General features: G+C 46.3%; 2 protein-coding genes across 2 annotated transcripts in view; both read right to left on the bottom strand.

The window, feature by feature from the left end:
- CPZ (carboxypeptidase Z) overlaps positions 1–14,979 on the bottom strand; it is a 42,063-nt gene extending 27,084 nt beyond the window's left edge. The window contains exons 1-4 of the mRNA XM_088657660.1: positions 14,645–14,979; positions 3,000–3,029; positions 2,015–2,389; positions 1–210 (exon numbers count right to left, since the gene is read on the bottom strand). Coding sequence (XP_088513786.1) covers positions 1–210; positions 2,015–2,389; positions 3,000–3,029; positions 14,645–14,729 — 700 coding nt within the window. The 5' untranslated portion in view covers positions 14,730–14,979. The remainder of the gene's footprint in view (positions 211–2,014; positions 2,390–2,999; positions 3,030–14,644) is intronic.
- A 2,436-nt stretch (positions 14,980–17,415) lies between these two features.
- Positions 17,416–18,100, bottom strand: part of TRMT44 (tRNA methyltransferase 44 homolog) — a 28,665-nt gene continuing 27,980 nt past the window's right edge. Inside the window, exon 11 of the mRNA XM_088657652.1 lies at positions 17,416–17,802. Coding sequence (XP_088513778.1) covers positions 17,558–17,802 — 245 coding nt within the window. The 3' untranslated portion in view covers positions 17,416–17,557. The remainder of the gene's footprint in view (positions 17,803–18,100) is intronic.

The raw sequence follows: 18,100 nt of genomic DNA, 5'->3' as shown, positions 1-18,100 counted from the left end.
GCAATTCGTGGTGTCCAGGACTAGTAGAAAATTCAATCACAAAGAGGTCTTTCCCTTCAAAGCTGCGGCCGATACTGTACAACTTAGTGATGTGGGAACATCTGGATGCTACCTTTTTCAATTCTCTCACCATTTGTGGGAACGAGTGGTGGGTGAACTGGATGAAAGTAGGAACTGCACTGGGAGCATCTTCCACAAATTCAGTTTCCCCTGCAATGCAAGAAAATTGATGTAGCTGTGTTTGCTCACTAATTTTTATGCCCATGTAGAAGATTATCCCAACATCAGAGGACATAATGCAATTGGGACAAATGTAATTTAAAGAAATGAAAAGATATGTGTACTGTAAATCAAACATGATACCCAATTGTAAGTACAGTAGGTGGTTAATATTCTATTTTAGGATCACACTTACCCCATGTTAAGCCATCCCATTCCCTGGGTTGCAGGCAGACTGGTCCCTAAGGAAAATATGTCTCTGAGAACTATGTGCAGGAGACCTTCTTCTCTATCATACTCTGCTTGTGAACATCTCAGAGGTATTTGGAATATCATAAAACAAAGACTAACAAGTTTGTTGTGGCAAAAGATTTTGTGGACACAAATTTAAGCCTGTAGAGTTTCACAAATTGTAGCAAAACACAAAAGCAAAAAAACATTTTTCAAGCCTGATCAACCAAAATGAAAATAATCTGAGCATATATAGTTTTACATTTTAAACTCACTTCCACTTAATTCACCATTGTTTCTGCTCACTTCCCAGGGCCATCTCAAGCCGGTCGGGTGCCGTGGTGCGGAGATCGCTCCAGCGCCCCCGCCCTGGTGGGTGGGCGCAACGCGCAGCACGGCTGCCGCACAGCACCCTCCTGCTGGCCCCGCGCCCCACGCCACCAAGACTACCCCTAGAGTCGGGCCTGTCACTTCCTGCCTTGGATCAATCACCAGCTCTCAGACTAGCCTACCCCACATGGCTGTTGTGAAGTATGAAGGAAGAATAAAATGGTTACAAGAGAGATCTTGATGCCTGGAGACATAAAATCTTGGTTCCTTCAGCTAGAGTGATACTATAAACTATATAAACTAAGAGACATGTTTTTCTGCTCCCTCCTGATCAAATGATTGCAGCTCCAAGACATCAACTAATATTAATCTGGCCTTTTTGGCATTAAAATCACTTTGAGATTTAACCAATATGTGTGGAGGATTTGTTACATCATCAATTTATTGATCACTTTCCATGTAATTGCCTCAAGGTGATGTACAATAAAAACCTTTGTCCCAACTGGACACCAAATACTTTATTTCATTCAGGACTGATTTACATGGACCTAAACAGATGTCAACCCAAGGTGATTTTGTACAGGCTATGTCAGTAATCTGGTTAGTTTATTTTTGCATAAATTACCAGCTACATACCTAATTATGTGACTGACTTCTCTGCTTTTTCCTTCTTTAAAGACTGGCTGATTGGCAATCCAGATGACAAATTCATCATCTGATTCAACTCAGGTTGAAACAAGTTAATTTCAGCAACCAATATTCAATTGTAACAAAATGAGTAACTCAGTTGACCTCTGGTCAAAGTCCCTAATACGTTGGAATTATATTGGTAGGAATTATTCTGTAGGCTACAGACATAAATACTTCAGATTGTGGCCAGGGCCTTTAGGCCTTTTATTTACAAGGACATGACAAATTTCTAGGCATGCTGACTGGATCTGAGCGTAATAGCATACAGTGGTACCTCTACTTACGAATAACTCTACTTACGAATGTTTCTACTTACGAATGGAGCTCCGTCCGCCATCTTGGATGCGATTTAGATAGGATTTTTTCTACTTACAAATTTTTAGATAGGGTTGCTTCAACTTACGAATTTTTTTCTCCCAATGCATTCCTATGGGATTCGACTTACAAATTTTTTCTACTTATGAATGTGCGTTCGGAACACATTAAATTCGTAAGTAGAGGTACCACTGTATATACAACATGCAGAGAAGGTTTTGGTCCTTACCTCGCAGCTTTGCTAATGGATCAAAGCACCCTTCCACTTCATCGACAAAAAAGCGGTCACAGTCTAAGAAATATGGCCATGCCATGTCAATTGCATCAAAGGCAGGAAGGCAGCTTTTCCTCAGAGCTTCACAAACTTTACGACAAGGCTTGACAATTTTCCCCTCTTCACATTTTGGGGCCATGATAGAGCAGCCTAGAATCCTTAGATCAGGATTGCATTCTCCCTGCAGCAAGTTATGGAGCACACTCATCAAGATATATTCGGAGCTGTATTCAATCACTCCTCTGGACTTCTGATCCAGCAAATTAGGGAAAATTGTTTTTGAATAGGACACATCGTTGCAGGATCCCAGGCTGATGTCCACGCATGTTGCTGTAAGAAATCAGGAGATAAGTAAACACATGTTTCTTGTGAAGTATTCTTTTGTTGGAAGCCACCCAGAGTGGCTGAGGAAACCCAGCCAGATGGGGAGAGTATATTATTATTATTATTATTATTATTATTATTATTATTATTATTCTACCTAAAACAATCTAGTATTAAACATAGCACTTTCCTTGAATTTATTCATCAGTGGCTTGTCTGGAAACTCTTCACAGGACTGAGGCATCTAAGTTGTTTAGGGCTTTAAACATGGTAGCACATGGAATTGGGCCCAGAAGCAAACCAGCAACCAGGACAGCTGTTTTAAAACAAGGGTTCTATGAGCATTATTATTATTATTATTATTATTATTATTATTATTATTCAGGAAGGTAAATAGTGATATCGCAAAGCACCCCCCACATTAAATATGAAGAGGTTCATAGATATTTTGGCCAAGTTCCTACATGGGGTGAAGTAGCAGCATTAACAAGTGCAATGTGGGCACTTTTGTCTCTTTTTGTCTTTCTTTGTGTGAGAAAATCTGGGAAGAGCTGCACTGTTCAGTATTTGCACACGAGATTTAAATTCAAAAAAGGAACAAAAAAAGATACCTTACCTTTATTTTCTGATGGAGTTTGACACGGAGCTGAAAAACAAAGGTGGAGGACAGATTGTCATGAAATAAATTAAAACCTGACCGCTTCAAACTGCAGCATATTGTATAGAATTTTTACACATCAAAACAATTCATTTTTTTTCCAATTCCTCCTCAGAGTGCCAGATCTTAGCTCCTTTCCCATTATTTGTTGCATGAGTGTTGGTTGGTTTATTTACCACAGAATACGTGCCAGCAAGTTAGCCACATTAACACACAAAAACATCTCTGCTCACTTGAAATTGGCCCTTACATTTCCCCCATTAATTACAGTGTCCCACTAGGAACGTCTTATGCAGTGCTTTTTTCTGGTGGCACTCAAAGGTATGCAGTACTTTTTATTTTCAAATGTTAAAAGTGTGTCATTTACTGTAACAACTTCATGGTGCGTACCAGCACCTTTCTCTCTCTCATCCTATATAATAAAGTCCAAGTGTCTCTGCATCCAGTCCCTGTGTCCCTGGGTTTGCACTACTGCGCATGTGCCCCACGGGCAGCCGTTGGGACTTGGAACGCAGAGACACTTGGAGCGCACGAGAGCAAGAGAGAGACAGGCAAGATGGCGGCGGCCAAATGAAGCGCCAGGCGGCGGCAGCCGGATCCGCTCGAACTTCTCCCTCCCTTCCCAGCCCTCAGGGCTACCTTTCCTGAGAGGGCAGAGAGAGCGCTGACAGCCACGGAAGCGTGTGGAGGGGGACGTCCGCTTCCTACAAAGGGGCCTGGTTGCGAACGGAGCCTCGGGGACCGGAGTCCTCCCTCACTCCCCCCATCCTCCATACTTCCCCCGTCCTCTTCTTCTTCCTCCTCCCACCGACAGACCCCTCGAAATCCTGGCTTTTTCGTAGCGGGAGCTCCATCTTGGTCCGCCTCCTCCTCCTCACAATCCTACCTGGCCCGTGAGAGGAGCGCTGGGGCCGCGGCCTTCCCTCCCTCTCTGCGCTCGGCCGCGGGGCACGACAGGAGAGCGAGTTTGTTTACTTGCGTTCCTGGCGCGCCCCGCGGCCGAGCGCAGAGAGGGAGGGAAGGCCGCGGCCCCGGCGCTCCTCTCACATATGTTCTAGCGCCCGTTTATTTAACGGGCTCAATGACACTAGTGTATATGTGTGTATGTATATATATATATATATATATATATATATATATATATATATATATATATTTGCACTTATCTTATGCTCCAGTAAGAATACAGAAGTGGAGTGAAATGGCTATAGAGAGTTCATGGCTGAGCTAGGACTTGGACTGCTGCCTTCCTAGCTAGCAAGTTTAGCCACTCTATATGGCACACCACTTCTCAGCTAAAATATGAATTGAGAAGCTTGTGATTCAAATCTCACCTAAATTCCAAGTTCACTGTTTGGTCACAAGGTACTGTTCCCTTAAGCCACTATTATCTCTGTCCCCATCCTCAATATGGCAATAATAATAATAATAATACATGCAAAGTGCTTTGAACAACACACAAAGAATTCTTCTTTTACTACTATTACTATTAGGAATTACCGTTACTGCAGTATCTGTGTGCCACCTAAATGGAACATGAAGTACAAGGCTGTACAATGTATGAAATCCAGATCTACATCTCTCTATTCCAAAAGATGACGTAGATAAATCCAACAAAAAAACAGTCCCAAGTCCAGCAAATCAAGTCTCATTTGCAATCTCCTTCAGTAGCTTCCTTGCCTGGCTCTGAAAACACTATTTTCATTCTGCTATCATAGCCCAACCTTCCCTAACCTGGTTTTGCCAGCTTGGGCTAATAAAGGGTTGCCAGACCCCCAGGACTGATCCGAAGTCTCCTGGTTTGTCTGGCTGCCCCTACGGTAGGTGGCAGGGGGAGAGCTTGAATCTCCAAGTGGGCGAGAGCACCTTTAAAAAACCCAAAATTATTAAGAAGACCCAGTACTTTTTTTTTTATGAGTTCAGTGATTGGATGCAAAATCTGAATGTCCCTGAAAATGCAGGAACAACTTATGGTCTGTAACTAGCTCAGGAAGAACCCTCATCATAAGTTCGTATAACTTTACATACCGTATTAAAGATTCAATATTGTAGGTTAAATCTGCACTTTAGTCACTAGGTGGCAATACAGACAGCAGCAGAGAGAGTTAAAACATTTCCAAAACTCATTCTCGGATCTCATTATTAGTGCTTGATGCATAGAAAGACCAGGGAAGGAGAGGGAAAGTAGATTGATGAACCAGAAAACATATCATCATAGCTGCCAAGTTTTCCCTTTTCTCGCGAGGAAGCCTATTCAGCATAAGGGAAAATCCCTTTTAAAAAGGGATAACTTGGCAGCTATGCATATCATAGACATAAGCATCAAACTTTTTCAGCAGAGGGCCGGTCCACTGTCCCTCAGACCTTGTGGGGGGTCATACTATATTGGGGGGGGGGGAATATGAACGAATTCCTATGCCCCACAAATAACCCAGAGATGAATTTGAAATAAAAGGACACATTCTACTCATGTAAAAACATGCTGATTCCCGGACCGTCCGTCGTGAGCTGGATTTAGAAGACCATTGGGCCGCGTTCGGCCCCCGGGCCTTAGTTTGGGGACCCCTGACATAGATCTTTAAAGGAGCCTTTGCAGCCTGCAATTTACAAAACTGCAAGAGGCTGTGCTCACATTGCTTACCAACACCACAAAAAAAACCTTCCCCGATCCATGGAGGTTGCCAGGGTTTTTGTTAGGGGCAGGCAGGACTTTGTGGGTGGGGGAGAGGACTTTGGTTAGAGGGGACAGAACCAACGTGATTGGTCAGTTAGTTAAGTATTTCTATTGCTTTATTTGATCTAGGGGGGCAGCTGCCCCCCCCGGCTACCCATGCCCCAATTCCTTCTCCTTACAGATCACCCAAACCCTGACCCATCTTTCACAGATGCCAAAGCCATGCCCAGATAATTCAAAGCGCAATAAGACCTGCACCAGCAGTTGGTAGTTCCAGTAGGGTTGCCAAGCAAAAACCAGCACACCCCAGAAAATTGTTGAGGTTTTTAGGAAGACTGCAACATTGTTGAGCTTCTTTTTTAGGAAACCACCAAAATTGTAGTTGAGCTTTTCTTTACAAAAATGATAAAAACACAATTTTTCGATTGACTTGCCTAAGATCCAGGACAAAGCACCACCTTTTGGAAATGCTCTCCCCCATGGTTTGTAAGCCAGGCTCCTTGGAGTACATTACCAGAGAATTTATTGGCGTATAACTGTCATTTTGCTTTGTATTTATGTACGGTACTTAAGCCAAGATTGTGCCCTTATGAATATATATTGAATTTATTCTTTTTTGGCCAAGTTGTTGATATTTGTCACGTTTTAATTTACTGACATGGTCTGTATTTTGTACATTTGTATTTCCTGTGTTCTGTATTTTGATGCTTTGAATGTTTGCTGTTAAGTCGATTTGGGCACAGCTCATTGTGAGAAAGTGGTGTTAAAGTAAACTCAATCAATTAGGTGTTGGTGGCTACAGCAGTGGGGTGTTTGTGGAAGAAAAAAAAGTCTTTCTCCTGTGGCCAGCAGAGGAGCCACAGGAAAGGTCACAGCAAAGGGCTCTCTGCACTGATAGGGCCTCCCCCTTTCCACCCCACCTGCTTCTGTTTGCTCCTCACCAACCTTGGCTGCTCCTTTGCCCACACAATCTGCCCAACCCAAACCCCTCCCCTTACAGCTCTGCCCATAACAGGTGGGGCAGACCAAGGCTCTGCTGCCTTCCCTCAGCCTCAGCCTCCAGAACTGGCTGCTGTGGGCTAAATGGCAGGGTGGGTGAGAGGTGCAGTGTCAGCGGAGCAGGATGGTCCTGGCTGTTCCTCTGCTGCTTGCTCGCCTCCCTGCCTGCTGTTCTGCAAGTCATGTTGCACTTTGCATGGCCACTGGCTTTTGCCCTCCTGAGTATGTTATCTCAATATGGGGTTTTAGTGTGAAATTGTGGCCTTGCTTGGTGCAGGACTCCGTGAGTGATGCATACTATGGGTAAGGGTCTAAGCCTCATGGGGTTGCCTTTCGGAAGGTCAGGGGTTCAAATCTGTGTGGTGAGGTGAGCTCCCGTTGCTTTGTCCCAGCTCCTGCCAACCTATCAGTTGGAAAGTACACCAGTGCAAGTAGATAAATAGGTACCACTGTGGCGGGAAGGTAAACAGTGTTTCCTTGTGCTCTGGCTTCCGTCACAGTGTCCAGTTGCGCCAGAAGTGGTTTAGTCATGCTGGCCACATGACCTGGAAAGCTGTCTGTGGACAAATGCTGGCTCTCTTGGCCTGAAAAGCGAGATGAGCACCGCACCCCATAGTCGCCTTTGACTGGACTTAGCAGTCCAGGAGTCCTTTGCCTTGCCTTGCCTTGCTAGAGATTTGCTCTAAGTGTGCCCCAAATAACAAGGCAAATTGGAGTGATTCTGGGCAGGTTTTCATGTGACCAAATGGAATTAACAAGGCTTCTCAAGGTGAATGCTAAACTTCAGTCCCGGCCTCTGTGGCCTTGTTTCCCCTCAAAGAAGTTAGATGTGTAGCCTCCCCCCCCCCCGGCTTTGCCTTTTCTTTTCTTAGAAATGAAACCAGACTGAATGGGGAAACACCCAGAACTCTAGTGGGGGTGGAGAGGTAGAAGGGATCTTACATTTCAACAGACGTTTAATTATTTCCCCAGTGCACTGCAATCACAGTGTTTGCGGGAAGAGATGTTGAAGTAAATAAACAGTTGTTCTTCAGTTGGGCTGTCATTCTTGTACACAATCCATTTGGCTATGAAAAGAAAGCAGCTAGAGTCGACTATTGGGATAGCTTCCTTCCTTCCTTCCTTCCTTCCCAATCATTCTTCCTCCTACCAAACAATTAAAAATCATTTCTTTCTCTTTCTCTTCTTCACAAAGGGTACTTTCAGAAAGGACTGAAAAGCATGATTTCCCCATTTTTTTTATTTCCACAGATATATAGTTCCACAGATATATAGTTGCATATATGAGAAAATCACCTAGCAAAAAAGCCCCTGGACCTTTTGTATGAACTTTGTTGAGTTTCTTACCCAGGATTGCCACCTTCGTCTCCCCAGTTTTCAAACTGATTTTGCCCATAACAAACTGAGGGAGAGAATTTGATTGCCAATTTAGGGTGGGAAAACAAAAGTGTGAGCTTGTAGAAGAACTGCTGTGTCTCCCCCCCCCCCTGAAATCTGGCAGTCTTCATCCCCTCAGAAGAGGGGACCTTGTCTTCAGTTTTAAATTGTCTTTGGTTTGCATCTAATTTAGAAAAAAGTAGGGACTTTGGGCAGTATCCAACTAAGCAGCTATGCTAGTGCAACAACATTTAGCTGCACCATGTATCTTCCCTGTCCTCTTCTTGTGCCAAATTTGGTCTGGGGGTTCCTCCAACCTTCTGGAGCAGATTTTTTTGTGGGGGAAGTGCAGGGAGTGGGGAAGTTACATTGCATAGCTAAACGTTATTGCACAAGCATAACTGTTCACTTGGATACTGCCCTAAAGATTCCCTACACACAAAAAAACCTGAATGGATCTGCTAAAAATCAGGCAGGTTTAAGCCTTTCCTATGCCTGCAAATTTCATTCACTTATTGTCAGGAGTATGGGCAGGAGTCAGGCTCTGGGGCCTGTAGTGCTTTGCAGGACTGGGGCCTGCCTCAGCTTGTGCTGGAGAAGCAAGGAGTGGCCACTCAGGTGAAGACCTCAGCTTGTGCTGGAGAGGCAAGGAGTGGTCACTAAGGTGAGGCCACTTGATACCTCACTGCACCTGGTGGCAGGAGCTGGAAGGGATAAAAGCTCAGCATTTCCCTTCAGCTCTTTGCCACAGCAACGCTATCCCTGCCTGGTTGCATCTGGCCTCTTGATCCTTGCTCCTTAGACCCTTGCCTTGCCGACGCCTTGATTCTTGCTCCGTGGACCCTTGCCTTGCCGACGCCTTGCTCCTTGCTCCTTGGACCCTTGCCTTGCCGACGCCTTGATCCTCAACCCTTGGACCTTCGCCTACTGACACCTTGCTCCTCGACCCTTGGACCTTCGCCTTGCCGACGCCTTGCTCCTTGACTCTCAGACCTTCGCCTCTGCCTTGCTCCTTGACCCTGCGACTGCCTGCTGCTGGACCCTCAGCCCTGCACCTGTTCCTGCTTCTACACCACCATCTTGCCTCTGGTCCTGACGTCCTCAGCCAGGGCTTCAACCGCCCGCCGACCGGACCGTGACACTTATGTGAAAGGGGCGGGGGGTTAATAGCAAGTTTTATATCTCCCATTATAGTCAATGGGAGTGAAACAGCCTCAAATTTAACATACAGTATCAGAGTTGGACCCAAACACTGAATCAAAATGACACAGCACAGATTCAAAACGGGTGGAGCCGTACCAAAACACAGCAGATACAAGGCAGATCTTGTGGCCACTGCACACATTAAAAAAACGGGATGAACATTCCAATGCAGCATAGCTAAATAAATAGTTTCTCCAGATTTATATTTCTGGAATTTACCCTGTAAGGAATGATGGATGGATGACAAGTCGACCAACAGAAATTATCTCTGCACATGGAAGGAAACTTTCTCTAAAACTTAACCAATCTAACTTTCCAATATGACTTGTAGCATAGCCCAGATTGCTAAAGACATTGCAGGATGTGGGGTACATACCTCCACCTTTGGTGGGAGTGCCCCCTGGTTCAATCATTTTGGTTGGCAGTTTTCAAAGAAATTGAATTTATTCAGTTTGCCCCACAGCTTTCCCTTTTGTCTTTGTTTGAAGGTAGTAATAATGACATGAAATCCAAAAAACTTTTAATTCTGCAAGGCTTTCAATTATCCAAAAATAGAAAACATTGTCTGGCCTCTGTATTTCCTCATGACTGAATAATGTTTGGAACTTTGCTTTGCTAGAAAAGATAACTTGGCATTTAGGGCTATTAATGGCACTGTGAAACTGGTCTCTTTTCATTCTGTAGGGGAGGGATCCATCTTTTATGCAAATACCTATCAGTTGCATCAAATGTTACCTGCTGCTTTCCTGGACATATGGAACATGTGATCCTTAGAAAAGGACTGACAATGTTGTTGTTGTTGTTGTTGTTGTTGTTGTTGTTGTTGTTGTTGTTGTTGTTAGTAACTTTCATGTACGTACCCTTTACATATGCACTATTGACCTGAATGCAATATCCTGTGTTTGTGATCCAGATTTCTCTTTTGGTTTTTTTCCGATAAGCTTGCTTATACAAAAATCCAATAAAAATATATATATATATATTTTAAAAATAGAAATGATGGAAGGACATAATGCACAATGGTAAGTCCTACAGTTGGATAGAAAGGAAAAATAAACAAAGAAAAGGAGGCAGGTTTCCCAACTTCCTCTCCTTTTCCCCTGATGGGGCCTCACCATGCCTGCCTGGCAACATGACTGGAGCTGTGTCTGCCGCTGAGCTGACCCAGCGCTTGGAAGTAAAGATAGGGGTTCTTCTAACCTCTCCTGCAAGCTACAACTGGGGCCAATTCCTTGGCTACCACAAGTCAGTTGTGGAGAGCTCTGGCCACGGCTGCCACCCTCTTCTCTCTGGCAGTAGCAGCCCCAGGTAGCCAGATGACCCACATGTAATGGGGGGGAAGCAGGGCTGGCCAGGGACATCCTGCCCCTTGATTTTGCTTAGGGCACCCTGCCTCCTCCTCTTCCTCCAATGCAAGCATGCCATAGCACAACCACTGTCTCCTCCATAGCTGTGCCATGCCGCCGCCACCAGCAGCAGTGGCATGTCATACCTGTGGCAGAGGCGGAAGCGGGGTGTGTGTGTGCGTGTGTGTGTGTGCCTACAGCCGTGGTGGAGTGCACTCACAGCAGAAGAGGAGGCAGCAGGAGGCAAGCCCACACTCCTCAGACCCACATCTGCTGTCTGAAGAGCCCACCTCACGTTGCCTCATGGGTGGGTTAGCCAACTCTGGGCAGGTTGTTCCTGGGCCTTAAAACAGCAACTCAATTTACAGAGATATATGGAAACAGCTATGAATAAAGTGAGGGTGCTATGGATAAGTGTGCAGGTCTTTTGTCTTAAGGGATGGAGGTACCACCAAAATTTAAATTCCAGTTTTTAATTTTGAAATTTGCACCCATATATATACATTAGCATATATGTTTTATGCAAATTTGTTTCCTCTTTTTGGTGATGTTTATCCTCCTTGTGGGACGCGGGGGGCGCTGTGGGACGCAGGTGGCGCTGTGGTCTAAACCACTGAGCCTCTTGGGCTTGCCGATTGGAAGGTTGGCGGTTTGAACCCCCGTGACGGGGTGAGCTCCCGTTGCTCGGTCCCAGCTCCTGCAAACCTAGCAGTTTGAAAGCACGTCAAAGTGCAAGTAGATATCTTAAACCCTCTATCCCTTTCCCCCACCCCTATATTAAAAAAAGATGCTTAATTCTATTTTATGCTTTGCTTCAACTTTTCATAAATCTAAGGATTGGGATTTTTCTTTTTCTTTTCTCTTCTTTGTCTTTGTTGAATGATGTTAAGAATATAATTTAGAATGAATGACTTATTATTTTCTTTTATATATGATTTAAATATGATTTGAGTATGATTTCAATTTGATTTATTATGATTTGATTTAGTTTGATATTATTTGATGAATGTATGTTTTGTGTTTCTTTTGTGTTTTGTTTGTTTTGTATGTGTTTTTAATTGAAATAAAGTTTATATTTTCAAACAAAAAAACAAACGAAGTGCAAGTAGATAAATAGGTACCACTCCGGCAAGAAGGTAAATGCCGTTTCTGTGCACTGCTCTGGTTCCGCAAGAAGCGGCTTAGTCATGCTGGCCACATGACCCGGAAAAACGGTCTGCGGACAAACACCGGCTCCCTCGGCCAGTAAAGCGAGATGAGCACTGCAACCCCAGAGACTGGACTTAACTGTCAGGGGTCCTTTACCTTTATCCTCCTTGTGTCAGTGCATAAGTGAGAGAGAGAAAATTCATCTAGACAAATGCTCTTGCTTAGTAGGACCTCTAGATCTGTCAATGCAGGTGCAATTTGCTTTGGCTTGCTCTGCCGCTGTAGAGCTGCACTCCTCTCTTGAAGAATCAGGTGTGCAGCTAGGTAGCGTTCCTGGACCCAGGTTTACTCCTGAATGCTCAGGGAGCTGCTGTGGCAAGGACTGCCTTTGCCCAGCTGAGACTGGTGCACCAGCTTCAGTAATTTGTAAAGAAGGCAGATTTGACCATGGTCACACATAACTGAGTCACATCAAAGAGTACTAGAATGCTCTTCATTTGGAGCTACCTTTGAAGAGTGTCCAGAAACTTTTTGCTGATTCGAGATACTAGGAACATGTGACTTCTTTGCTAAGATCTTCATGACCTGCTAGTCAGTCTGTAGGCCCACTTGAAAGTGCTGGTGACTTAGGACTAGAACCATCTCCTACTTTAGGAACCTGCCCATTCCACAAGGTCATCAGGGTAGGTCCTGTTTCATGTCAGGCTCACCTTGCAGAAACAAGGCTAGCCTGAGACATTTTGGCGCCTGAGGAGAACCACAAGAGAAGAAGGGGTGAGTGAAGATTTACATCAGGAACATGGGGGAGGAGTAAAGGTCTACATCGGGAACAGGATGGGGGATCAAATCAAACTTATCCAACAGTTGTGGGAATCAATAATAATAATAATAATAATAATAATAATAATAAATTATTATTATACCCCGCCCATCTGGCTGGGTTTCCCCAGTCACTCTGGGCGGCTTCCAACAGAAAAATAAATCACAATAATCTATTAAACATTAAAAGCCTCCCTGAACAGGGCTGCCTTCAGATGTCTTCTAAAAGTCTGGTAGTTGTTTTCCTCTTTGACATCTGTTGGGAGGGCGTTCCACAGGGCAGGCGCCACCACCGAGAAGGCCCTCTGCCTAGTTCCCTGCAACTTGGCTTTTCGCAACGAGGGAACTGCCAGAAGGCCCTCGGTGCTGGACCTCAGTGTCCGGGCAGAATGATGGAGGTGGAGACGCTCCTTCAGGTATACTGGACCGAGGCCATTTAGGGCTTTAAAGGTCAGCACCAACACTTTGAATTGTGCTTGGAAATGTACTGGGAGCCAATATAGATCTTTCAAGACCGGTGTTATGTGGTCTTGGTGGCCGCTCCCAGTCAGCAGTCAAACGCCATCGGGGGCGCGGGCAGAGAAGGGGCCTACTCTGAATCATGCTGGATGGACGCAGAGCCCAGGAAAACCCAGCAGACAGCCCCCGTCATTTTCTCCCTAGGGGTAGGAGACCAACAGCACCTCCTGTTTCCCCAAGAGGCCGCTGTAGAGGCAGCATTTGGGAGGGCGGGGCTGCCGAGGAGGGAGGTAGATCTGACCTCCAATGAATGTGCTGTAGTCATTACTACCACTGTGCTGGCAGCAGTGGGAGTCTGATTTGCTGCCCCCGTGAGTCCTGCCACCTGAAGTGGTCACCTCGCCTTGCCTTATGGATGGACCAGCCCAGCCCTGCCCTAGAGGGACAAGTGGCCACTGTGAGCAGGGGTTAGACTGCCATGCCAGATACAGTAGGCATAGAGCTGCCTTTGAAAACAGTGAAGAAACTCCACTTAGTTATATGATGGCTAAAAGACTGTTAACTGAATCTGAGCAATCTTGTTTTGCCATCTTCACCAGCTCCAGTCAATTGTTGGCTCCAAGTCAAGGTGCTGGTTTACAGAGCTTGATGCTTGATAAGATGCCCATCCTAGCATCAAGCTCCTCTCCTGACTCTTGCTAGGAAGCCAACCCTCCCCAATGGCTCAGATTGCCCAAGGAGGCCAGTTCAGGGTTGCAGCAGGTTCACTGGCTCTGAAAGACCCATGGGATGCCACAAAAATATGCCACGAGGGACCCTGCTGCCCGAATTGCTGGCCCAGGCCTACCAGCATTAAATGTCAAGGGCTGGGAACAGTTCCCTGGCTGAGTTCCAGGGGCAGATTGTGGAACTGGGTACAATGAACGAAATCCTTTCCCTCCCCCAAAACTTTTTGAGCCGCCACAAATGCTTCCGAATATTTATAATAATAAACAGAAAGAATGGAGATGAGTATCATACAGGAAGAAAAAAGAATGATCTTACAGAATTTGCCAATCTGGTTCTGAAAACCTGGTTCTTGAAGGCAGCCAGTAGGAGATGAGCAGGACCCCCCCCCCCCCAAAAAAGCTCCCTCTTTCTTCTTCTTCCAACCAGGAGCTAAAGTCCCCCTTATGGCTTCCCAGGGCCCGATGGAGCGCGCAGCAGACAGAGGAACCGGGGAATGAAACTTATTGGTTTTAAGGAACCCTTTGCTCCTTATTTCTTTCAGACTTGAAGGGGGTCACGCTCAAAGTTAAGTGCACAGGAGACCAAAAGCGCGCGCACAAAATCACAGGCGAGGGACCGTCCCCTTTGATTACAGTGAGTCTGGCCAAACTGTTCCTGGAAAGAGGAAATGTCACGTCTCTCCGCATCCTCCGAGGCTTAAGCCGCTGCAGGGACGGTGCGATCCTGCTATGCTCTGCAGGAGGAAGCCCCTGAGCTGGCGCTTCAATGGCAAAAGCACCCCCGGGGGCTGAGCCCCCCCCCCCAGCTCCCCTTCTCCCGAAGCGCCGCTTTGTGGCTGATCGCCTTACCTTGAGCCCCCTGGGCCGGCTGGCAGGCGGGGGCGGCGGGGTGCAGAGCGCCCACGAGGGCGCCCACGAGCAGAGGGAGCCACATGCCGGGGCCCTTTGTGCGTGGCCGTCGCCGTGATGTGGCAGCACCGGCCAGCGGCTCCTCCACGTCGATGGAGCTACACGCGCGCGCTGCTCTCTCGCCAGCCGCGAAGGGACGGAGCGCGCTGCAAGGGCGCGCCCGCGTATTATGGGAAATACGGCGCGGGGATCGGGTTACAGCGGCTGGTATTCCTGGGTGGAAAAACAGATTTATAGGAGCCTCGGGCTGGGAAGGGGAATAGGGAGGAAGCTGGGGGTGGGGGGGCTCCTTTCTCCGCCAGGCGCTCACATCCTGCCAGATCTGGCCGCTCCAGGGACGGCCCCCTCCTCCTCCTCCTCCCTGAGCGAGCAAGACCCCAGCAGCACGTTTGCTGCTGCAGCTGCTAGTGAACCGATTCTTCAAAGCCAGCCCCTGCCCCCCACCTCACCCCCGACTAGCACGTGGGTCAATGCATCTTTCGGCCAGCCTCCCCCAACTCTTCGTTTAGCGCTCAAGTCGTACCTCCAAGTGGGGAAGACAGAACACAACAGCGCACCTGTTCCAGCCAAGCCAACCTGGAACAGAAGCTATGTTCTGGCGACCTTGTTTAAGGATACCAGCCCCAAACTAGAGGACTTCATTGCTATTTAGCAGGGGGGCGGGGCGGAAGGGGTCCTGGAATGTAGAAGGGAACAAAGGTGGCTTTTCCCTCTCCTGGAACATCCTCAAATGGCATGGTTTTATTGGGGAGGAGGTTACGACCTCTTGGTGCACATTTCTCTCATGCCCATTCTAAGGCTCTTTTTACTAAGTTTTGACACATTCGGTTTCTGCAGCATCCAATTGTTCTGCGTCCAGGTGACAGCAGCAGGCCATTGAGCCTCTGGAGCTGTTTAGGGGAAATGGCACAGGCTTGCCCCCTTTTCTCTCTTCAGAGCTCTAGCCTCCAATCAGCCTCTTTCCTTTCTCCACACAAGAAGTCAGTCAGTCAGTCAGTCAGTCAGAGAGCTGTGGGGGAGCTCCTTTTCTGGGACCAGATAATCTCCAAGAGTCACAGGAAGTTAAATATTGCCCCCCCTCAGCATTTTTTGCTCATGCCCCTTTCTGGGAAGTTAGAACTGCCAAAAGGGAAACTGCTCAAGTTCTGAATGTGATCTTTCGGGAAAAGTAATGCCAAGCAGAGGGACACAGGTGGCACTGTGGGTTAAACCACAGAGTCTAGGGCTTGCTGATCAGAAGGTCGGCGGTTCGAATCCCCGCGACGGGGTGAGCTCCCGTTGCTCAGTCCCAGCTCCTGCCAACCTAGCAGTTCAAAAGCACGTCAAAGTGCAAGTAGATAAATAGTTACCTCTCCAAGCGGGAAGGTAAACGGCGTTTCCGTGCGCTGCTCTGGTTCACCAGAAGCGGTTTTGTCATGCTGGCCACATGACCTGGAAGCTGTCTGTGCACAAACGCTGGCTCCCTCAGCCTATAGAGCGAGATGAGCGCCGCAACCCCAGAGTCGGACACGAGTGGACCTGATGGTAAGGGGCCCCTTTACCTTTATCTTTAATGCCAAGCAGAACAGGCTAGAATCTACCCCCACCCCACCCCCCACACAAAGTAGAGTTACCTGAATGAAGCTTCAGTTTATCAGCATTTGTTTGTTGTAGAAACACACCCTACTTTCCCCATTTTGTCAAGTTTATTGAAAAGGTTCCCCACCCCTCAGCTACCTTAATGTGCAAACCCAGTGGGTAGGTGTGTCATGGGTGAATGTGGTCCTCTGCCCAAAACAGGTCGGCTCACCTTGCTTAAGTGGAAATCAGGGCAGGATAACAAAGGGGTGCGTATGTCCAAAAGAAAATTACAGGACATAGCTCAGGGAAGCTCAGATCTGCGCCTCCCTAGCATTGACACGTTTTCAGAGCTTATATAACAAAACTCTTCTCCCCTTCCTCTTTCACAGAAACAAAAATGATTAATTCTGTGTTCTTCGCATTACATCAAACATGTAAAAAGATATATTCCTGGATGTGTTTGTGACAGCACAAAAACAACTGTCATCGCAAAGTCATACAGTGACATTTTCCCATCAGATATGTAATTTCAGAGGCAGATTTGGCTCAAAGTTGTTCTGAGATATGATTGAAACAGGGATGTCCAACTCCCATTAGACTGTGATCTACTCACAGTGTAAAAAAACTGGTAGTGATCTACCCATTGTCGTTGGATGGATCAAAGTTGTTGAGCTTTTTTGGGGAAGCCAAGGTGGTTGAGCTTTTTTTTAGGGAGCAAATGAATGAATGGAACTGAATATATGAATGAATGGAACTGAATGAGCATTGCGATATACACAGAACATAATCAAAAGTTGATTATATGAAACAGTTGAGGGTCCTGAATCCCTAGTCCAATAGTGGAACTTAATCTGATAGCCCACTTTTTTGCTAGGAAGCAAAAGTTGCTGAGCTTTTCTGGAAAGCCCAAGTTGTAGAGCTTTTTTTGGGGGGGGGGGAGAGTAGATCACTGAGTGGCCAGAGATCTACCAGGAACACCCCATGATCTACCAATAGATCACGATCTACCTGTTGGACGTGCCTGCATAGACTATAACCTCTTAGTTATTCAGAGAATTCAGAAGATTATCAAGGTTGAAATTCAACAGACAAATGGACTTTCATATTGTTAGGAAAGCCCACTGACCATCCAACCATGGATCCCTCCAAGATAGGATTAAAAAAACCTTTATTCTCTTACCACAGGGCATTCTCAGAGAAGAGCAGGCATAAAGTGGAACAAAACATAAATGTCACCACTGTACAATCAATGTACATGAAATTCAATCAGAAATCCATCCAAGTAGCATAAGTTTAACTCCCAAATCCTTTATCTTTTGTCACTGTTTTCAGAGACGGCTTCAACTCCTCGCTGCCGTGAGCATAACAACAGAGTTCAGAAGACAAGGGGCAGCCCTGAGGATGGTGAAGGTGAAACCAACACAGGCGTGTTTTCAATGCTTGAGAAGGAAGTCTTTGCTTAACCTGCTTGCCTGGCTTGTTTTTCCTTGGCGGCTTCCATTCTCTCCAATCACGAATATGAACGTTCCCATTTAGAACTGAAATTACAGGGTGGGGGAGGGAAAGGAGAGAGAAACACAAAGGGTTACAAGACTTAGTGCCTGAATAAGAGCCACAAGAAATTTGGGTGAGTAAATTTAAACACGACAAATATGCGTGTGAGATTTGCTAGTCTCTGAGGTGCCACAACCCTTAGCGCTTAGCTGGGAGAGAAGCAAAAACTGGCATCATTTGGCTTGGCAAGACACGTGAATGAGGCCGGTGTGTAAAATCTAAATATATATTTGGATGGGAAAAACGACATTACATCTGCAAATATGTGAACGGTAATACAGT

This window comes from Zootoca vivipara, chromosome Z1 (genome assembly GCF_965207765.1).
Source record: "Zootoca vivipara chromosome Z1, rZooViv2.hap1.1, whole genome shotgun sequence".
Classification (NCBI taxonomy): Eukaryota; Metazoa; Chordata; class Lepidosauria; order Squamata; family Lacertidae; genus Zootoca; species Zootoca vivipara.
The sequence above is the reverse complement of the archived record's forward strand: the minus strand, read 5'-3'. Positions and strand labels throughout refer to the sequence as shown.